Consider the following 17,187-nt stretch of genomic DNA (forward strand, 5'->3'; position numbering starts at 1 on the left):
GCGACCTGGCTAATCTCTCCTTCGGAAATATCGGCAGCTGATCGCCGACCACAATACGTACCCCCACCCGCAGCGGTCTATGATGTTGGCGATACTCACCTTTCGAGCTCATACGCAAGGGATGGCCTTTCTCCCCCGTATGCTCCCCACATCTGTGCAGAAATGCTGATAGTTTGCATAGCCGGTTTCGGCCGAATTTTGACGGCTAGTAAGCTGACGGGATTCAGCTGCGAAGACTGTCTTGGCATGGGCTTATCTCGTTCTTTGGTAATGAGGCCTATCGGCGCAACATCAGCGGATTACACACGATCTTCTGCCCGTTCATGTAGCTGATCGATTGTAGAGACCGGAGTGTGGGTTCCCCAAGAGGCAGCCTTGGAATAGATAGGACCGTTCAACACATATATCCTCTCAAATTGAAGTGCATTGGCTTGCTTGAACCATTGCAATAGTTCAGTATCGTTTTGCTGTTTGTAGCTTCGCACTTTTACAACGACTATTAGACGATTGAAGATGGCCAGATCAGAAGACCCTGAGCCTATGGCGATAGTCGGGATGGGTATGTGATCGAGCAATACCTGTATAACATGAGCTTGTGCTGACGCAGTTCAGGTTGCCGCTGGGCTGGAGGCGTCCGTAATCCTACGGACCTGTGGGAACTTTTGCTAAACAAACGCTCTGGCTACCAGGATTGGGCGGCGCCACGCTTTTCGGCAGAGGGCTTTTATCATCCGAACCCAGAGAGACCAGGCACCACGGCAGCAAAGGGAGGCTACGTGGTGACTGAAGATCCACGACTATTCGATCCATCTTTCTTCGGGATCTCAGGTCTCGAAGCAGAGACTATCGACCCCTCTCAACGTAAGCTACTGGAAGTGGTGTACGAGGCATTAGAGAGCGCAGGCGAGACGTGGGAAAGTGTTAATGGGACACGCATGGGTGTCTATGTCGCCGATATATCCTACGACAACTCGTATGCGCAGACACGTGACTGGGAGTATGCCAGGCCACATGCTACCACAGGGGTGTGTCACAACATCCTCAGCAACCGCATCAACTACGTGTTCAACTTGCGCGGGCCAAGCGTTACACTGGACAGTGCCTGCACATCTGCCATGTACGGACTCCATATGGCGATCCAGGCGATCCGGGATGGAGACTGCGACTCGGCGATTGTGGCGACAGCGAACTACATCATGGATCCAAGCATGCAGATCGCCATGGACAAGTTGGGAGCCCTGTCTGGTACATCCATGAGCCATGCGTTTGATGCCGCAGCTGATGGCTACGCCCGTGGCGAGGGCTTTGCAGCTATTTACGTGAAGAAGCCGCAACAGGCCATGCAGGACGGAAATCCGATTCGTGCACTCGTTCGCGGCAGCGCTATTGGCGCCAACGGTCGCTCCAGCGGGATAACGCACCCAAGTGGGACTGCTCAAGAGGACATCATCCGGAAGGCGTACCACAATGCCGGTAACTTGTCTCCTTCCGAAACGCCGTTTCTCGAGTGCCACGGGACGGGCACACGGGTCGGCGATCCACTCGAGGTAGAGGCTGCTGGTAAGGTTTTCGGGCCAGGACGATCCAGCTCAGAGGAGGATCGTTTGTTCATCGGATCCGTCAAGACCAATCTTGGACATACTGAAGGTGCTGCAGCTCTTGCGGGTATTTTCAAAGTCGTACTCGCCCTTGAAGCAGGAGTGATTCCGCCTAGCATCGGCGTGACGACGTTGAACCCCAGGATCGATTTTGACAAGGCCAAAGCCAGGGTCGTTACCGAAGTCATGCCATGGCCAGAAGACAAGCTGCGACGCGCCAGTGTTACATCTGCTGGATTTGGCGGCTCTATCGGGCACTGCATTCTCGACCATGTGGAAGTCGTGTATCCGGACTATGTCAAGCCCGGTATCGTCAACAGAACCAGTCCAGTCAACGGACATACGAACGGTCATACGAACGGACATGGCCATGCGAACGGCTCGACTCATAGCCATGGGAATGGCTTGGCGGTATCTCAGCCCTCTACACCTCAACCTCCTACGAAAACAAAACGAGCAGATGTCAACACACGTGAATTGGTGCTGTTACCTTTTGCTGCGCACAGCGACACTTCTCTCAAGGCCAACATAGACGCACTCGCTCAAGTCATCAAGAAACATTCACTGGCCGACGTGGCATACACACTCGCGGCACGACGTTCCAAACTTGCACAGCGGACTTTCCGTATAGTTAGCAAACACGAAGTTGCGCAGGGACTGATGGAGAATGTGGAAAAGACCTTCTCAAGTCCACCCGATGAGTCGCGCCTGGCTTTCGTCTTCACCGGGCAGGGCGCGCAGTGGCATGCCATGGGCGCCCAACTCTTCGACTACAATGTCTTCCGCACGTCAATCGATTACCTGGACCGCGTACTCAAATCTCTACCTGGAGCGCCGTCGTGGAATATCGCAGAGATACTCTCTGGGAACTGCGAACCGGACCGCGTGCAGATGCCGGATGTCTCGCAGACAGTCTGCACAGCGATACAGATTGGTCTCGTTGACCTCCTTGCCTCATGGTCTGTCCGCCCTGCAGGTGTCGTGGGACACTCCTCTGGTGAGATGGCAGCTGCTTATGCGGCCGGTCGCATTACTGCCGCCGAAGCGATTGCTGCGAGTTTCTTCCGCGGGCAAGCCGTGGCCCAGAATAATAAGAAGGGCGCCATGCTGGCTGTCAGTCTCGATCGTGAGCAGGCCAGTGATTACCTTGAGGGGCTCGAGCAGTACGTCAAGATTGCAGCTGTCAACTCGCCCGGCAGCCTGACGCTCTCTGGAGACGAGGAGGCTGTCAAGCGGCTGGCTACGACTCTCACGCACGAGGGTGTCTTCAACCGACTTCTGAAGACGGGCGGAAACGCATATCATTCACATCACATGATTGCGCTTGGCCATGCGTATGAGACACTGCTCACCGATGGCATGGCGTACCTCGAGAAGTCCGGGCTGAAAGACCAGCGCCCAAAGTACCCTCATATCCCTTGGTCTTCGTCAGTCACTCCTTGGAAGAGTCTTGCAGGAGCGAACCTTCCGGTCTCATACTGGAGAGCCAATCTTGAGTCACCCGTCCAATTCTTAGACGCAGTCGTCAATCTGGTAGGCCAGGAAGAAATCGATATCAAGGCGTTCGTGGAAATCGGACCGCACCCAGCGCTAAGAAGCCCGCTTGACCAGATTCTAAAGAGCATCGGCAAGCCACTTCCATATGCGTACGCGTTGAAGCGAGGAGAAGACAATGCAAGATCTTTGCTACAGCTCGCCGGGTCACTATTTGGTCTCAACGCGAAGATCGACTTGGCTGCCATAAACGCGGTAGATGCAGGTGCTGGGGCGCTAGAACACGGCACTACCGCTATTGATCTTCCGCCATATCAGTTCACCTACGGACCTGTCGCTTACTATGAGAGCCGGGCTAGCAAGGAATATCGTCTTCGTACCATCCCCAGGCATGACCTTATCGGATCAAGAGTAGCTGGCAACGCGAAACTTCGACCGCAATACCGTAACGTGCTACGTTTGAAAGACCTCCCCTGGTTGAGTGATCATCGTCTGCTGCCCAATGTTGTATTCCCGGCTGCTGGATACATGTGTATGGCAATGGTGGCGGCAACGCAGCTCTACCAGGGAACCGAGGACGCACAGCCAATTCTAGGGCACTCACTTCGCAACGTCAATATCAAGTCAGCACTGAACATCCCCGAGGATCAGTATGGTATCGAAATCATGCTCAGCCTGGTGCTTGACGACAAAGCTACTGCACAAGGGCCGGCTTGGGTCAGTTTCTCAGTCAGCTCCGTCACACGTGAAACGGAGCAATGGACGGAACACTGCACCGGAATGGTCAAGGTGGACATTTCTGAGCACTCGCAAGTTGGAAAGATGAAAGTAGCGTCCGAATCTCGAGCGGTGAATGCGCGCAGCTGGTACAAGAAGTTCGCTGCGATAGGTCTTGGCTACGGCCCTGCGTTCCAAGCCTTGTCTGAGATACGCGCCGACCCAATCAAGAATCATGCCGCTGCCAGACTCAATCTACAGACTACGGCGGGCATGATTAGAGGTGGAGAATCTGAATATGTTATCCATCCCACCTCATTAGACGCCATGATCCAACTTGGCCTCCTCGCATCCCATGGAGGCCAAACGGATAAAACGACGACAGCATTCGTTCCCATTCACTTATCTGAGCTGCGTGTCAAGAGTAATATTGACCAAGCATCGGGTACAGCGGTCGCATACGGCGAGTTCAAGGGCCTCCGATCTGCGTACCTCCAGCTACAGCTTCAGGATGAGGCAGGCGATGTTCTTGTGGACATTGAGGACCTCCGTTGCGTTAGTTACAGCTTAGAGGCAACGCCTTCAGACAAGACCGGAGCCAGGGGATTTTCAAGCCCGTTCACACGAATGGTGTACAAGCCAGACTTCGGAAGTCTCAGTAATGAGCAGGCTCGTTTACTATTCCCAACACCGTCGGAGAATGTCGCTCAAGGACCAGTGCTTGCTCAGCTCGATAGTGTAGCGTCGCTCATCGCCATCGACGTGACTGAGACGCTGTTGAATGACACTGACTCGATGGAAATCGATGAACTGAGAACAACGGATCGCTATATCGCAAAGCTTCGACAATTGGCCAAGAGAGGCCAAGCTGAGCAGTCAACAGAATTCTCAGCGGAGGGTCGCAAGCAGCTTCTGCAAGAGGCATACGAAGAGTACGGTCATCTTGTCGAAGTCGGGTGTATGCAGCGGCTTCACGGACACATGGCGGACATCGTGGATAGGCGCAGAAGTGGCGAAGCGGTCCTGGCTGAAGGCGGGCTGCTGACTGACTTTTTTGAGAAGAGTCTGTTCGTAACGGGGGTTCACACTCACTTATCTACTATTTTCGACTCAATGGCTCATGCCAATCCGAGCCTTCGGATCTTGGAACTCAAGGGCGGGAAGGGTCAGACGGCGCGCTTAGTGCTCGAGACGCTCAACAGTGGGAACAGCATCAAGCGATACCGCGACTACACAGTGACGGATACGAGCGAGACTGCGCTGCAGGCGGCGCGGTCGCAACTCAGCGATTACGGCGATGTGCACTTCTCGGTGCTGGACATGGAACAAGACACGCTGCCAGCGGGCTTCGGGGCGGCGTACGATGTGGTGTTTGCGTCGCAGGCCGTGCACACGGCTGCATCGGTCGCAAAAGCGTTGCAGACGGCGCGCAAGCTACTCAAGACTGGCGGAAAATTGGTGCTGGCCGAAGTGACGGGTAGCAGTGCGTGGGTTGACATGGTCGGCGGTGCACAAGAAGGATACTGGCACGGCGTGAACGACGGACGCATGCAGCGGCCTTTTCTCGATGTGGCCGGCTGGGACGCGACGCTGCGTTCGGTCGGGTTTACAGGAGCCGATATCGTGCTGGACGACTATCCCACGCCTTGGACCCAGTCGAGTGTTCTCGTGGCCGGCGTGGTCGACATGACAGAAAAGGCTGCGAATACGGCACGTGTGGCTGTTCAGCCTGTGCATCTTCTCCATAGCACAGCACAACCACCGCCTTTGCTCGCTCAACTAGCCCGTGTGCTGGAATGTCGCGGAGAATCGACGATAGCGGTACGACTTGACAGCTCAGTCCGTGAATTGCCTGTCGACGCTCGTGTAGTGGCTTTCCTGGATGATGACCATCTATTGCTCGCTGCTGATGAGCGTCAGCTAGAGCTCTTCCAGCACCTTACTCATCACACCAGTAGCATGCTATGGCTCACCTCGACGGGCATGGCAGTCGGTCGTAGTCCCAACGGCGCTATCGCTGGTGGTCTACTACGCACCATCTCAACTGAGGCACCTACAGGCCGCTTCTGCTCAGTCGATATAGACGCCGACCACTTTGTCCTGGACGATCTGCAGCAGAGTGACGAACTCATTCGCGTCCTGGCCGACTGCGAGCTAGCCTTGCAGCGACCCATTAATAGCGAGACGAGCGAAGACCGCGAATTTGCCTGGCATGGCGGCTGCCTGTGGGTGAGTCGCCTGTTGCCCGAGCCTGCGTTGTCTGCTTATGCGGAGCCTCTCGTTACACCAGCTACTCATGGCGCTGAGCTTCTACCACTGGATATGCAAGGCCCTGTCCGCGCTGCCTTTGAAACACCGGGTATCCTCAGCTCCTTGTACTTCCGTCCCTACACAGAGCTGCGCAAACAACCCCTGCCATGTGGCTACATTGAGGTTAAGGTCACTGCCGTCGGTCTCAACTGGAAGGATCTAGTCTTGGCTACTGGCCGCTTCGACGGCAACAACTTGTCATCTGAGTACGCTGGTATCGTCACTCAAGTCGGCACTGATGCTGTGAGCTCTTTCGCGGTGGGAGACTCAGTCTACGGTCTAGGGAAAGGCCATTTCGGCAACTACGCTCGCGTACCTTCAGCTTTCGCTTGCAAAGTAGGACCTACCGATGATCTTGTTCACATGGCCACCATGCCTGTTGTCTACATGACGGCAGTCTACGCATTCGAACACCTTACCCGTCTGCGTCAGGGCCAGAGTGTCTTGGTTCAGTCAGCCTCAGGCGGTGTTGGCCTGGCTGCCATCCAATTCGCTCGTGCCAAGGGCGCCCAAGTTTTTGCTATGGCTGGTTCGCAAGAAAAGCTGCAATTCCTTGTGGACACCATTGGTCTGCCCCCTGCGAATGTGTTTTCGGCACGTGAAAAGGCTGAATTCAATCGCGCTGCGGCTGCCACGCACAACGGGGGCTTTGATGTTATTCTCAGCACTGCTCAGGGTGATATGCTTCATGAGACAGCCAAAGCACTCGCTCCACTCGGCCATCTAATCGACATTGGCCGCACAGACGTCGAGGATGCCCGTGCAATCAGCCTTGAGCTGTTTCAGAAGAGCGCCAGCTTCTCATCTTTCGATCTTGCCCGTGTCGTAGATCGCGACCCTAAACTAGGTGCCGAGCTTATGACCGCGGTGGACGCTCACTACCGTGCTGGGCGCATCAGTCCCATCCAACCTCTGGCTATCTCGGACATCTCTCAACTCCACCAGACGTTGCTGGCTTTCTCCAAAGGCAAACATGTTGGCAAGCTAGTTGTGACATTCGCATCAAACTCACTGGTGCGCATGGTACAGGCACCACCAGCCGTCACCTTCGACCCAGCAGCCTGCTACATCATCACTGGTGGACTGAGCGGTCTGGGACGGTCTATTATCCAGTGGATGGGTGATCGCGGTGCACGAGAACTCGTTATCTTGTCCCGCCGTGGTGGGAGCGCGCCCGAAGCGCAGACACTTGTGAACAGGCTCGCCGAATCTGGAATTCGTGTTCATCCTGTTGCTTGCGATCTTGGTATTCGAGAGAGTGTCGCAAAAGCCGTTGAGTACGCGTCCACCATTGGCAAACTCAAGGGCATCGTCCACTGCGCCGTTTCCTACCAAGATATCTCTTTCGACAAGGTGACAGCCCCTGGCTGGCAGGATGGCCTCGCCGCGAAAGTACTTGGCACGCAGAACCTACACGACACTACCAAACACTTGCCGTTGGAATTCTTCGTCATGACCACTTCCATCCTCTCGGTACTGAGCTTCGCGACTCAGGCTGCGTACACGGCCGCCAACAACTTCCAGGACCAGTTCGCACGCTATCGCCGCCGTCTGGGACTGCCTGCTACGGCTGCCCAGTTTGGCCTTGTCAATGACGTTGGCCACCTAAGCACCGACACCACCACACTGGATTTGATGGCACGGAACAAAGTCCTGACTGAATCTGAAAGCTACTTCCTCCGCCTTCTCGAGCCAGCATTTCTTCCCCCTTCCAATGTAACTGCCACTGACCCCCTCGCCGCCGCTACCTACGTAACGTACATGGATCCGGCACACATGCTCGCAAAAGAGCGCGACGACGCTGAGATGGGTATCCGAAGCGTCGCAACACCTCGCTGGCATGGCGACGCTCGCGTCTCCCATGTCATCCGTGCATTCGAAGATGCTTTGCACCAGGAAGAGAGCGGTGCCGACTCTCCACAAAAGGACACTGCACGCTCATCCACAGCGCAGGTCCGCGACGCATTCGGTGCTGCTGTGCAAAAGGCTCGCGACGCTACCCCTGGCTCAGATCAACTCGCGTGCCACACGGAAGCCCTCGCACTCGTCACATCAGCCATATCCAACGCGGTTGCGACTATGCTCTTGCTTGATCCAGCGACTGTGAATTGCGCGCGTGCTGTGTCAGACCATGGCGTTGATAGTCTGATTGCCGCAGAGTTGCGGAATTGGTTCCACGTTGCGTTGGGGTACAAAGTTAGTATGGTGGATCTTCTGGATTCGCGCATGAGTATTGCGGCGTTGGCGGAGAGGATAGTGCGTAGTGTTTAGAATGATTCCGATTTCTAGCATAGGAATGCATAGAGAATAGAAAAGAGTTTGTGATCATCCTTTGTGTTCTTGGCTTCTTCTACGCTACCACGCTAATCGGGAGCTTCAATCGGCTAGCGCCGATCTTCCCCCTGGTGTTCGCATGTGATTTCCGATGCCCCAGGTTCCTGGAAGCCCGTCGTGCAAACATCGTGGGCACTTTGTTTTGTGGCGCCATGCCTCGTCTAATTACAGCTCGCAATGTGGTCATATTCTTCAATATCGTTCTTCTCACCGCGCTATTTGTCCACCTAAAGTTCGAGCTTTGGGACAAGACGGCCGCTGCAGCTGGATCGACCAAGTCGCACCTTCCCGACGAACTGTACGATGAACAGCAGCCAGACGAGTCATCGCACAACCCGAAAGGGAAGCCGCTAAAAGCGAACGATGGCATCAAAGCGCGTCGGACCGCTGTTGTTGTCGCCAGCCAGAGTTCTGAGAACGCAACGTGGCTCGAGGAGTACTTCCCGCACTGGGAGAAGAATATCTACCATGTCGACGATCCGAGCGCGGAGCTCACGGTGCCGAAGAACAAGGGCCGAGAGAGTATGGTCTATCTGACGTATGTACCGACCTACATCATCTTTCATCCCATGTCTGGCATGCTAACGACGAATGTCGGCGCAGCTATATCATCGACCACTACGCGTCCCTCCCCGACAACGTCCTCTTCATCCACCCGAATCGCTACCAGTGGCACAACGACGACCCCGACTACGACGGCCTTCCCATGCTACGTCACTTCCAACTCCCCTACCTCGAGAAAGAAGGCTACGTCAACATCCGCTGCGCCTGGTCCCTCGGCTGCCCCAACGAGATCAAGCCGCTGGCCGAAGCGGGCGAACACAGAGAGGCCGTGCATGCGGGCGGACAGTATAAGAAGGCTTTTGAGAGCCTGTTTCCGGGGGAGAAGGTGCCGGATGCTGTTGGGGTGAGCTGCTGTGCGCAGTTTGCGGCGACGAGGGAGAAGATTAGGGAGAGGAGCAAGGAGCAGTATGAGAAGTATCGGGATTGGATTATGGGGACTGAGTTGGGGGATGCTATCAGTGGGAGGGTGTTTGAGTACTCCTGGCACAGTAAGTCCCTATCCGCTAGCATATCGCGCCCTACCTCACGACCCCGCTCGTGATGAGGCTCTGCGCGCTTTTTGCTTATGCGAGTAGTGTGGATCATGTGCTAATAAGTTTGACAGTGATATTCGGTAAACCTCCCGTTCATTGCCCAACCGCGAAAGAGTGCTACTGCAAGACCTTCGGATTATGCGACTTGGAATGTCCGGATGCGGGAAGTTGTAAAGGACGATACACTTTGCCGCCCTACTCGAGTCTACCAAAGGGCTGGCCGTATGTGGGATGGGAGGGTCAGGAGCGCCAACGCGCCGGTCCAGAACAGTGATGGGATGCTCGTGGCTCACGAATATCCACTCCACCACGCTGGAAGACTCCGCCACGCCGCTTCACTTTCCCGCTTCCATCTCTATGGACCGAATAATCGCCTTAGCTCGATGCAACGAGGCACATGCGCAACCGTTTCAATAAGTCATGCGCGGCTGAACACGTTACTACGTGCCACGAAGTGCGGAGCCCATCAGTTGGGTCGCTGTAAGAGCTGGTCAGGCCATACACTTATGAGGAGCACAACAATCTCGACGGGGTGACGCGATCTCCTAGTACCGTTCGGACACGATCGAAATAAAGAGGCATCCATTCATTCGTCAGTATGAAGCCCGACTAGCTGCAAGGACGGCCACTCGTTACCCATTGGAGTACTCCCCTCGCGATCAAATCCCGCAATCAGGATTTCAATATCTTCTGCGCCAGGCAGGAAAAGCACAACCCGTCGCGAGGGTCGATCACATGAGGTATCGCATGTCCTTTCTGACCGATGGCGTACTACTTGGCCCCCAACGATTAGGCTTATTGACAGTCTCCTGGATCCTCAGGCTCTAATGCACAACGTCCTGTGGGACGGCTCCAACAGGTTGCAGATAGCCTCGTATACTCCCGTTTCCCCGATGCTCCCACACGTCGCTCGAACAGGGCCAAGGGCAATCAATATGCATCAGGTCTACATCCCCGAGCCTATGTCTCAGCATGCATAATTGCGGCACTGGATGTATAGGGAGTGATCTTAACCGCTTCTGGAATCAGCCTGGCGGGTCAAGTACTCTTGTTGAACCGTTGAAGGATGTAGGGCAAGGCTGAGCATTTATCAAGGCGTACATCGATACGCACGGCATGATGGGGGCCAAAACTACCTGGCGATGTCGAATCAACCTCGCGAAACACATCTACCCGTCAGCTGGTCATCTAGTACCGAGACTTGAACTCTTGATTCGCAGTCGTGCGGGGTTTCTCCTAGGCTGAGACTACAAGAAAGAGCAAGGTTGTGTGGGACCAGATTTGTTTGCGCAGAGCCGCACGCTTACGTCAAGCGAAGCTCCACCTATGCGGCTCACTTGGCACGACCCCGTCAACCCGACTTGTTGCACACAACATATTCGTATTCAAAACCGCATGCGACACAGAAAATGACCGTGTTTGATCGGTATGAGTGTTGCAACACATCATGATCCCAATTCAACCCCGCACGATATAGTTGGGCCCACAGAGCCTCTCAATTTTCAGCCTTCCCGACGCAAACAGAAAATCAACTAGGGACTACGCGATCCGAATATAGCTTACATCATTGCATGGATTATGTTCCGACTAGCATGTAAATGCGCCCTAAGGGATGCGGCTCTGCGACCGTGGGAGTATTCAAAGCCCGTGCTTGCTGCGCATCCAGCGAGCGGTACTCCACACCTGACCCAAGCCACCTCTTGTTAGCTTGAATCCTTTTCTCTCGTCTAGATCCCGAGATCTTGCTTTTCTTAGCCGATTACTCGCATGGAATTCAACTCACGTGCCCTCTTCGCCTCATCTATATATCTTATTCTTGTTCTATGACGACTTCCCTCGACCAACTACCTTTTGACTTACTATTCTGTATCACCTTGGATTTGGATCTTGAGGACATTGTTCACCTGGGGCAAACATGTCGACACTTGAGAGCCGTACTAGACGAAAGGACAGTCGTCAGGCGTGCTGTCGAGGTCAGATGACGCCAAACGGTCAATCAGCTTACACCAAAGGCTGACGCTGCTTATAGATCAACTATCCCCACACCGAGGAAGCCTCTCTAGCCCGAAAAGAGGAGGTTACATACAAGGAAGCCTTTCAGGCTATTTATGACAGGAGGCATGCTTTGTCAACTGCGCATCCATTCTCGGCTCGCGTTCTGGGCCGAGGAAATAACTTTTTGTATCGACAGGGGACTATATGTGTTTTTGACGCTGGGGCGGTCCACGTCACCTATCTAAATTCCAGGAAGGAAACGATTCGTCTCGATCTCCAAGCCATCATTCAGCCTGTTTTGAAGTCGAAGTTCAGAGCGTCTGGTAGCTTCAGCACGCGCTTACTTTATTATGCTGATGAGATCCTCTCGGTGCATGCTATACCGAAGTACAATTCGGACGACAGCCATATATTCGCCATCAACACGGCAGCAAACCTTTCGGACGGAGAAAGAGTAACCGAATCGGTGCGACTACTCGAATGCTCTAAGCTTTTTTCTAGGCACAACAAACATTATCTATACTACGGTACACATAGTGGGATAGGCGATGACGGCCATCACAAATGGGAGATTGAAGGCATCTCACTCCACAAGAACTTTCCGATAACTGAACGCGAAAGACCGGTACTGCTCGACAAGTTTCACGGATCTGATATTGGCTCTACGATAGCTTTCGAAATACACAATGGCTACTTTTACGCCGTCTCCAATCAGGGCACCTTTGAGGTCGAAGAGATCGATTACACCTCCTTCTATCATGTTGTTCGCTTTCCATTAAGTAAACCGGATGATGTCCAGAAGGATGAGCGCCTCTTTCGTCGACAGCACAAGCAAGGACCAATCCACGACTCATGGACTGATCTTGCGCTACAGCTGGACGAGCGCACGAACGAGACGGTGATCGTGGAGTCGCGTCGAGAGTGGGCCCAAGCATCTTCTCGCCAGTCACGCACCTTCTACGTTACTAAGATGGACTTTCAAGACGAGGATGATACCGAGGAACTATCTGATGAATTACTTGGGCCTGAGGATGATCTCTTCCTCCCGCTCATAGATTCATCGAACAACCCCCAATGGAAACCAACACCCGACCTCTACAGCTGGAGCCAACACCCGGAGTTCTCGCCCACTGACCCCTCACCCCGATCGTTCACCCTCTCCCGAACCAAATTCCGAGCATACAGTTACCCATGCACCTCCTTTGTCGACCTCGTAGAAGACGACCGGTGCTGCCCAAACGCCTCTTCAACCCCATGCCTCAGACTACGAATAGGATCACGCCGCGAACTAGGCCTCTCCTTCACTTCCACTCACAGCACCAACAGCGCCAGCAAAGGAAAAGCCCCCATCGACGACACCAAGCCCTCCTTCGTGGACACCCAAACACGCTACCGACAGTCGCCCGTCCGCATGTGGCCCCCTCCCTCGTCGCGCTGTCCCTGCTCAGCGCGCCTCCACAACATACTCAACCCAACCCTCCCAACCACCAACTCATCGACCTCCACCACACGCAGCGTGACCGGCGTCCTTGACTCCAAACGCCTAGTCTTCATGATCAAACCAGGGCGCTCTTACGGCTCCAACGAAGACAACACATCAGGCAGCATCGTGGTCATAGATTTCTGCCGTCCGCTCACGGCTACGGGACCGACACCCTCAGCATCAATTCCGTCGTCACTTGCACCCAGGCCATCGTCGCTGGCACGCTGCGATAGTAAGATGGGCGATGAGTTGGTGACGCCAAAGAGGTGTGTTGACCCGTTGGTCTGGCATTGGTCGGATGATTCAAAGGGGCGCTGCAGGCGAGGGACGTGTCAGTGAGTGGTTGGGGTAGGTTGCCTTGGCCCTTTGCAATTGGCAACGAAGACTCGAGTCAAGAAGTGAGGCGACGAAGGAGGAGGGCGAGAAATTCGCAATGCGGTACAGAGGTGTTGAGCCTCACAGTAGGCAAATGGTGCGCAGACCAGGCTGGTATCGGTTCACTCGGGGTTTCTATTGTGATTGTTGCCTTGCTGCACCTTTTTATACGATGCAGGTTATATGTGCATGATGCACTCTTGTCGGGCTCGTTTGGGGTGGTTCCGGTGAAGGACCCCGCACGAGGCTGCGTGGAGGAGATAAGGGTTGCGAGTACGCCATTGTTGTGTAGTATTTAAAAGTCTGTTGTTTGTGTTTCTTTCTTCATAGCAATGTATATCTTCAAACACCACTGTGTTGTTGGGGTGTATTGTGGTGGTCCCAATGCCTCCTTGGGCTCTACAAGCCAGCTGGTAGGATTGGGACACGACCATGGACACGCGCTCGATAGGAACACCACAAGATATTGGTTGACCCATGGAGGAACACTTCTGAGGCTCAAAGTCCTGTCACGTACGTCAAAATGTATTAATCTCTATACTCTTGCGTGATAGGTTTTCACGATCGCAAGGCTCGTCAAAGCGTTTACCACCGAAGCTGTAAAGCAAGACAATCATGCAAGTCCCCCATCCAAGCGCAAACTTCAAGCATCGTCGCCTTCCTGTGTGAGCATAGCAGGAGTGAAGCGCGACAATCAATAACGCAGATGGTTTTGGACAAAGTGTCTTGATTGGTCTATACTATATGCCGCATCCGCATGCGTAGTCCATCTAAAAAGAAATGCTGCCCATGCCCAAAGCGCTCGTTTGCTATTAAGTCTAGACTCGAGGATCGCGACATGTGAAAGGGAAAAAAGAAACAGTGGGAAAAGTGACGGTGTGATGTTTGTTTCGCCGTGGAACTCCAAGCTATGAAATAGATGATGTATGAGGGAACTCGTTCTCTCCAAGATGTGCCCATGTAACAACACAAAAGGTCGCCACTGTGCTTGTGCATACAACATACAGTGGACTCCCCAACGTGCCTGATACCCAAGTTACAACTGTCAAGATACGAGCTCCGTAGTCAAAGTGGACAGAACAGCCTAGTCGGTCCGATAGTGGAGAAGTATGTACAATCGAAATGAAGTAGCCGCGGTAGGAATATCGGGCAGTATAGTCGGTAAACGCAGCGGTAACGCGCTTCTACACGGCAGACGCAAGCGAAAGGTATGGCGAAGAATGTTTCCGGTGAGAATGGTGGAGTTATGACCTCGTGAAGTTTGAAGACTTTGATGGACGGACCCACTCCGTTGGAAGCATGCACATGTAAAGTAGACCGCTCACGGCCGACTTTGACCGGCAAAATGTTTTCGCGGTGTGGATGGTCTTGTCGCGGTGGTGTTTGTCGTGTTACGACGGGTGTGTAGCCAAGTCGTATGGAGATTATAGTTCCATTCCGTCGAGATCTCGCATCACACACGCCATCTGTGCCCGTTTCGCAGCCTCAGCAAGCAGCGCAGCCTGGTTGAGGTAGTTTGTAGTCTCAGCAGCCGTCTGGCCGGCTCCCGACCTGTTTGGTTGGTACTCGAAGCTATTCTGCCGTTGGGCCTGCATGCGAGGCTGTTGCTGCGACTGTTGCGACTGCTGGTTCAGGGAGCCGAAGTACTGGTGGTTCTGGGGGCTCGTGGACGGCGAGACGGGCGGTGCAGATTGCGTCGAAGAGCGGGAGGAAGCGTGGCTTGAGGCGGAGGTGCTGGTGTAGTTTGCGGCTGGAGTGCTGGAGGACTGGAGGGCAGAGAAGGCGGGTCGGCTGGGCGCGCCGTAGTGTTGTTGCGAGTAGTTGGACATGGCGGCAGGAATGGCTGGTAGGTTCGTGGTGGAGTCTTTGGAGTCTTCGATGAAGGCGAGGAGAGCAGAGGAGTGGAAGGGGTGTAGACAGTGGGTGAGGCGAGGGTATGGGTAAAGTAAATATGGACCCGTGGTAGCTCGATATTACCCTGTATTGGCGATCTTCTGCGCGTCACCTGGAACAATCCCAGCGAATTCGTCTAGACGCGTGCAATAAAGGCTGAAGTCGGGAGAAGGTGAGGCAAAGCAGGATACAGGCAAAAGGAAGGTGGAATCGCCTGCAAGATAGGCACACAGCGCAATCCATGGCTATTACTTGGACCGCGGCTCGGGATCGCTAGCTCGTGAATTTCGTCACAGGTCAATCCACGAATCTGATCTGCCGACGCTTGCCATCGCATCGAGACGCCAGGTCTCTTTAGTTTTACGCGGATTACCTCTTGCAGGCAAAGCATTGCTCCCTACTCGCATCATGCCCGTAAGTCCTCGTTGAACCTTCCCCAGACTCGCCTACTGACCAGGGCAGCTCGTTTTAATTTCAGGTTCCACCTTCCCCTCCATGCTTTTCCCCCCGCCATTGAGCTAACCCACCCCCGAAGGCTTCCCTTCCGCGGGCAAGACGACCAGAGCCCTCCAGCTAAAAGAGTATTTCGAGGCCAAGATCGCCAGTTCGCCTGCTGATGCGCGCACTTCCCGCCTAAAAGTCCATCTCATCAACGACCAGTCGCTGGGCGTGTCGCGCGCCGTCTACCATACCGCCAAAGCCGAGAAGGATGCACGTGCGGAAGAATATTCCGCCGTCAAGAGAGTCTTGTCGCGCGATGACATCGTTATCGCCGATGGCTTAAACTACATCAAGGGCTTCCGCTACCAGTTGTACTGCGAGGCCAAGGCCCTACAGACTCCAAGCTGCGTTGTCAGTATACCGTGTGCGCAGAAGGAATGCACGACTGACAGTCCTAGAGCTGCACATAGGCACGCCCGCCGACCGATGTCGCGAGAATAATAAGAAGCTGCTAGCGGACAAAGATGTCGATGGCGGATATGAGGAGGACGACTTTGAGAACCTCATCTTCCGGTACGAGGAGCCCAATGGCATGACGCGATGGGACAGTCCGCTGTTCATCGTCGTCGAGGAGGACGAGAAGCCGCCGTGCGACCAGATATGGGACACCATAGTCAGCAGCGATGGCAAGATGAAGACTGTCAAGCCAAACCTCGCGACCGTACTGGTGCGTACTCCTGTTCTCCCACTGTGTCAAGATGTCGTCTAACGCGTGGTAGAAACCAGCAACAGAGCAAAACTACCTCTACGAGCTCGACAAGACGACCTCCGATATCCTCGCCCAGATAATGGTGTACCAGAAAGACCACCCAGGTGAAGGAGGTGGAGAGATAGCCGTTGCCGATGTCGAGAAGCCCATCGAGCTCCCTGCGACGCCAATGACACTCCCGCAACTCCAGCGTATCCGCCGCCAATTCATCACCCTGAACCGCCAACACAGCTTCTCCAAAGCACGCATAAAGGAGGTCTTTGTCGACTACCTCAACGCCGAGTTCCTGCGCTAGGATGGCGATGTCGGAGTTATGTGGAGTAATGTGTCTCCGGATTTGCTTTCATGCATCGCGACAAGGGAATACTAAGGGACGAACGGAGAGACTGGATGTCGACAGCTCAGCGGATACCGAGATGTTGGCACCATGCTGGAATCTTCTCATAGCGAAGACGAATGCCACCTCTCCGGATTCTCCCGACCACACTATACCCCTCAACACCAGCTGTACGCCATAACCACGTTCGCAACGATGATTGGCATCCCAGTCCCTGCACTTGCAACAACATGGTGTGATCGCGTCTATCCACCCCGCATTTCCAACGCCCACGCGCTACTTGCTACAAAGGGCCGACCCATCACCAGCATCAATCAGGAATAAGGATCAAGCCTGTCGGACCT

The 17,187-nt window shown here is 54.3% G+C and overlaps 4 protein-coding genes across 4 annotated transcripts; 3 read left to right on the forward strand and 1 right to left on the reverse strand.

Moving 5' to 3' along the window:
• Nucleotides 1-513: 513 nt before the first annotated feature.
• J4E93_004891 (Type I Iterative PKS) lies at nucleotides 514-8,390 on the forward strand (the record flags this gene model as incomplete). Its single annotated transcript, XM_049342816.1, has 2 exons — nucleotides 514-559; nucleotides 613-8,390. 2 exons carry the CDS (start codon nucleotides 514-516, stop codon nucleotides 8,388-8,390), a joined length of 7,824 nt encoding a protein of 2,607 aa, XP_049199816.1.
• Nucleotides 8,391-8,605: 215 nt separating this feature from the next.
• On the forward strand, nucleotides 8,606-9,558 carry J4E93_004892 (uncharacterized protein; the record flags this gene model as incomplete). Its single annotated transcript, XM_049342817.1, has 2 exons — nucleotides 8,606-8,991; nucleotides 9,057-9,558. The coding sequence occupies 2 exons, from the start codon at nucleotides 8,606-8,608 to the stop codon at nucleotides 9,556-9,558; spliced, it is 888 nt and encodes a 295-aa protein (XP_049199817.1).
• Nucleotides 9,559-14,827: 5,269 nt separating this feature from the next.
• On the reverse strand, nucleotides 14,828-15,232 carry J4E93_004893 (uncharacterized protein; the record flags this gene model as incomplete). The annotated part of the gene is made up of 1 exon (XM_049342818.1): nucleotides 14,828-15,232. The coding sequence occupies one exon, from the start codon at nucleotides 15,230-15,232 to the stop codon at nucleotides 14,828-14,830; it is 405 nt and encodes a 134-aa protein (XP_049199818.1).
• A 472-nt stretch (nucleotides 15,233-15,704) lies between these two features.
• J4E93_004894 (uncharacterized protein) lies at nucleotides 15,705-16,801 on the forward strand (the record flags this gene model as incomplete). The annotated part of the gene is made up of 4 exons (XM_049342819.1): nucleotides 15,705-15,710; nucleotides 15,870-16,152; nucleotides 16,196-16,464; nucleotides 16,517-16,801. The coding sequence occupies 4 exons, from the start codon at nucleotides 15,705-15,707 to the stop codon at nucleotides 16,799-16,801; spliced, it is 843 nt and encodes a 280-aa protein (XP_049199819.1).
• Between the last annotated feature and the right edge of the window lie 386 nt (nucleotides 16,802-17,187).

Source organism: Alternaria ventricosa (assembly GCF_023758065.1).
Source record: "Alternaria ventricosa strain BMP 2768 chromosome Unknown scaffold_7, whole genome shotgun sequence".
Lineage (NCBI taxonomy): Eukaryota > Fungi > Ascomycota > Dothideomycetes > Pleosporales > Pleosporaceae > Alternaria > Alternaria ventricosa.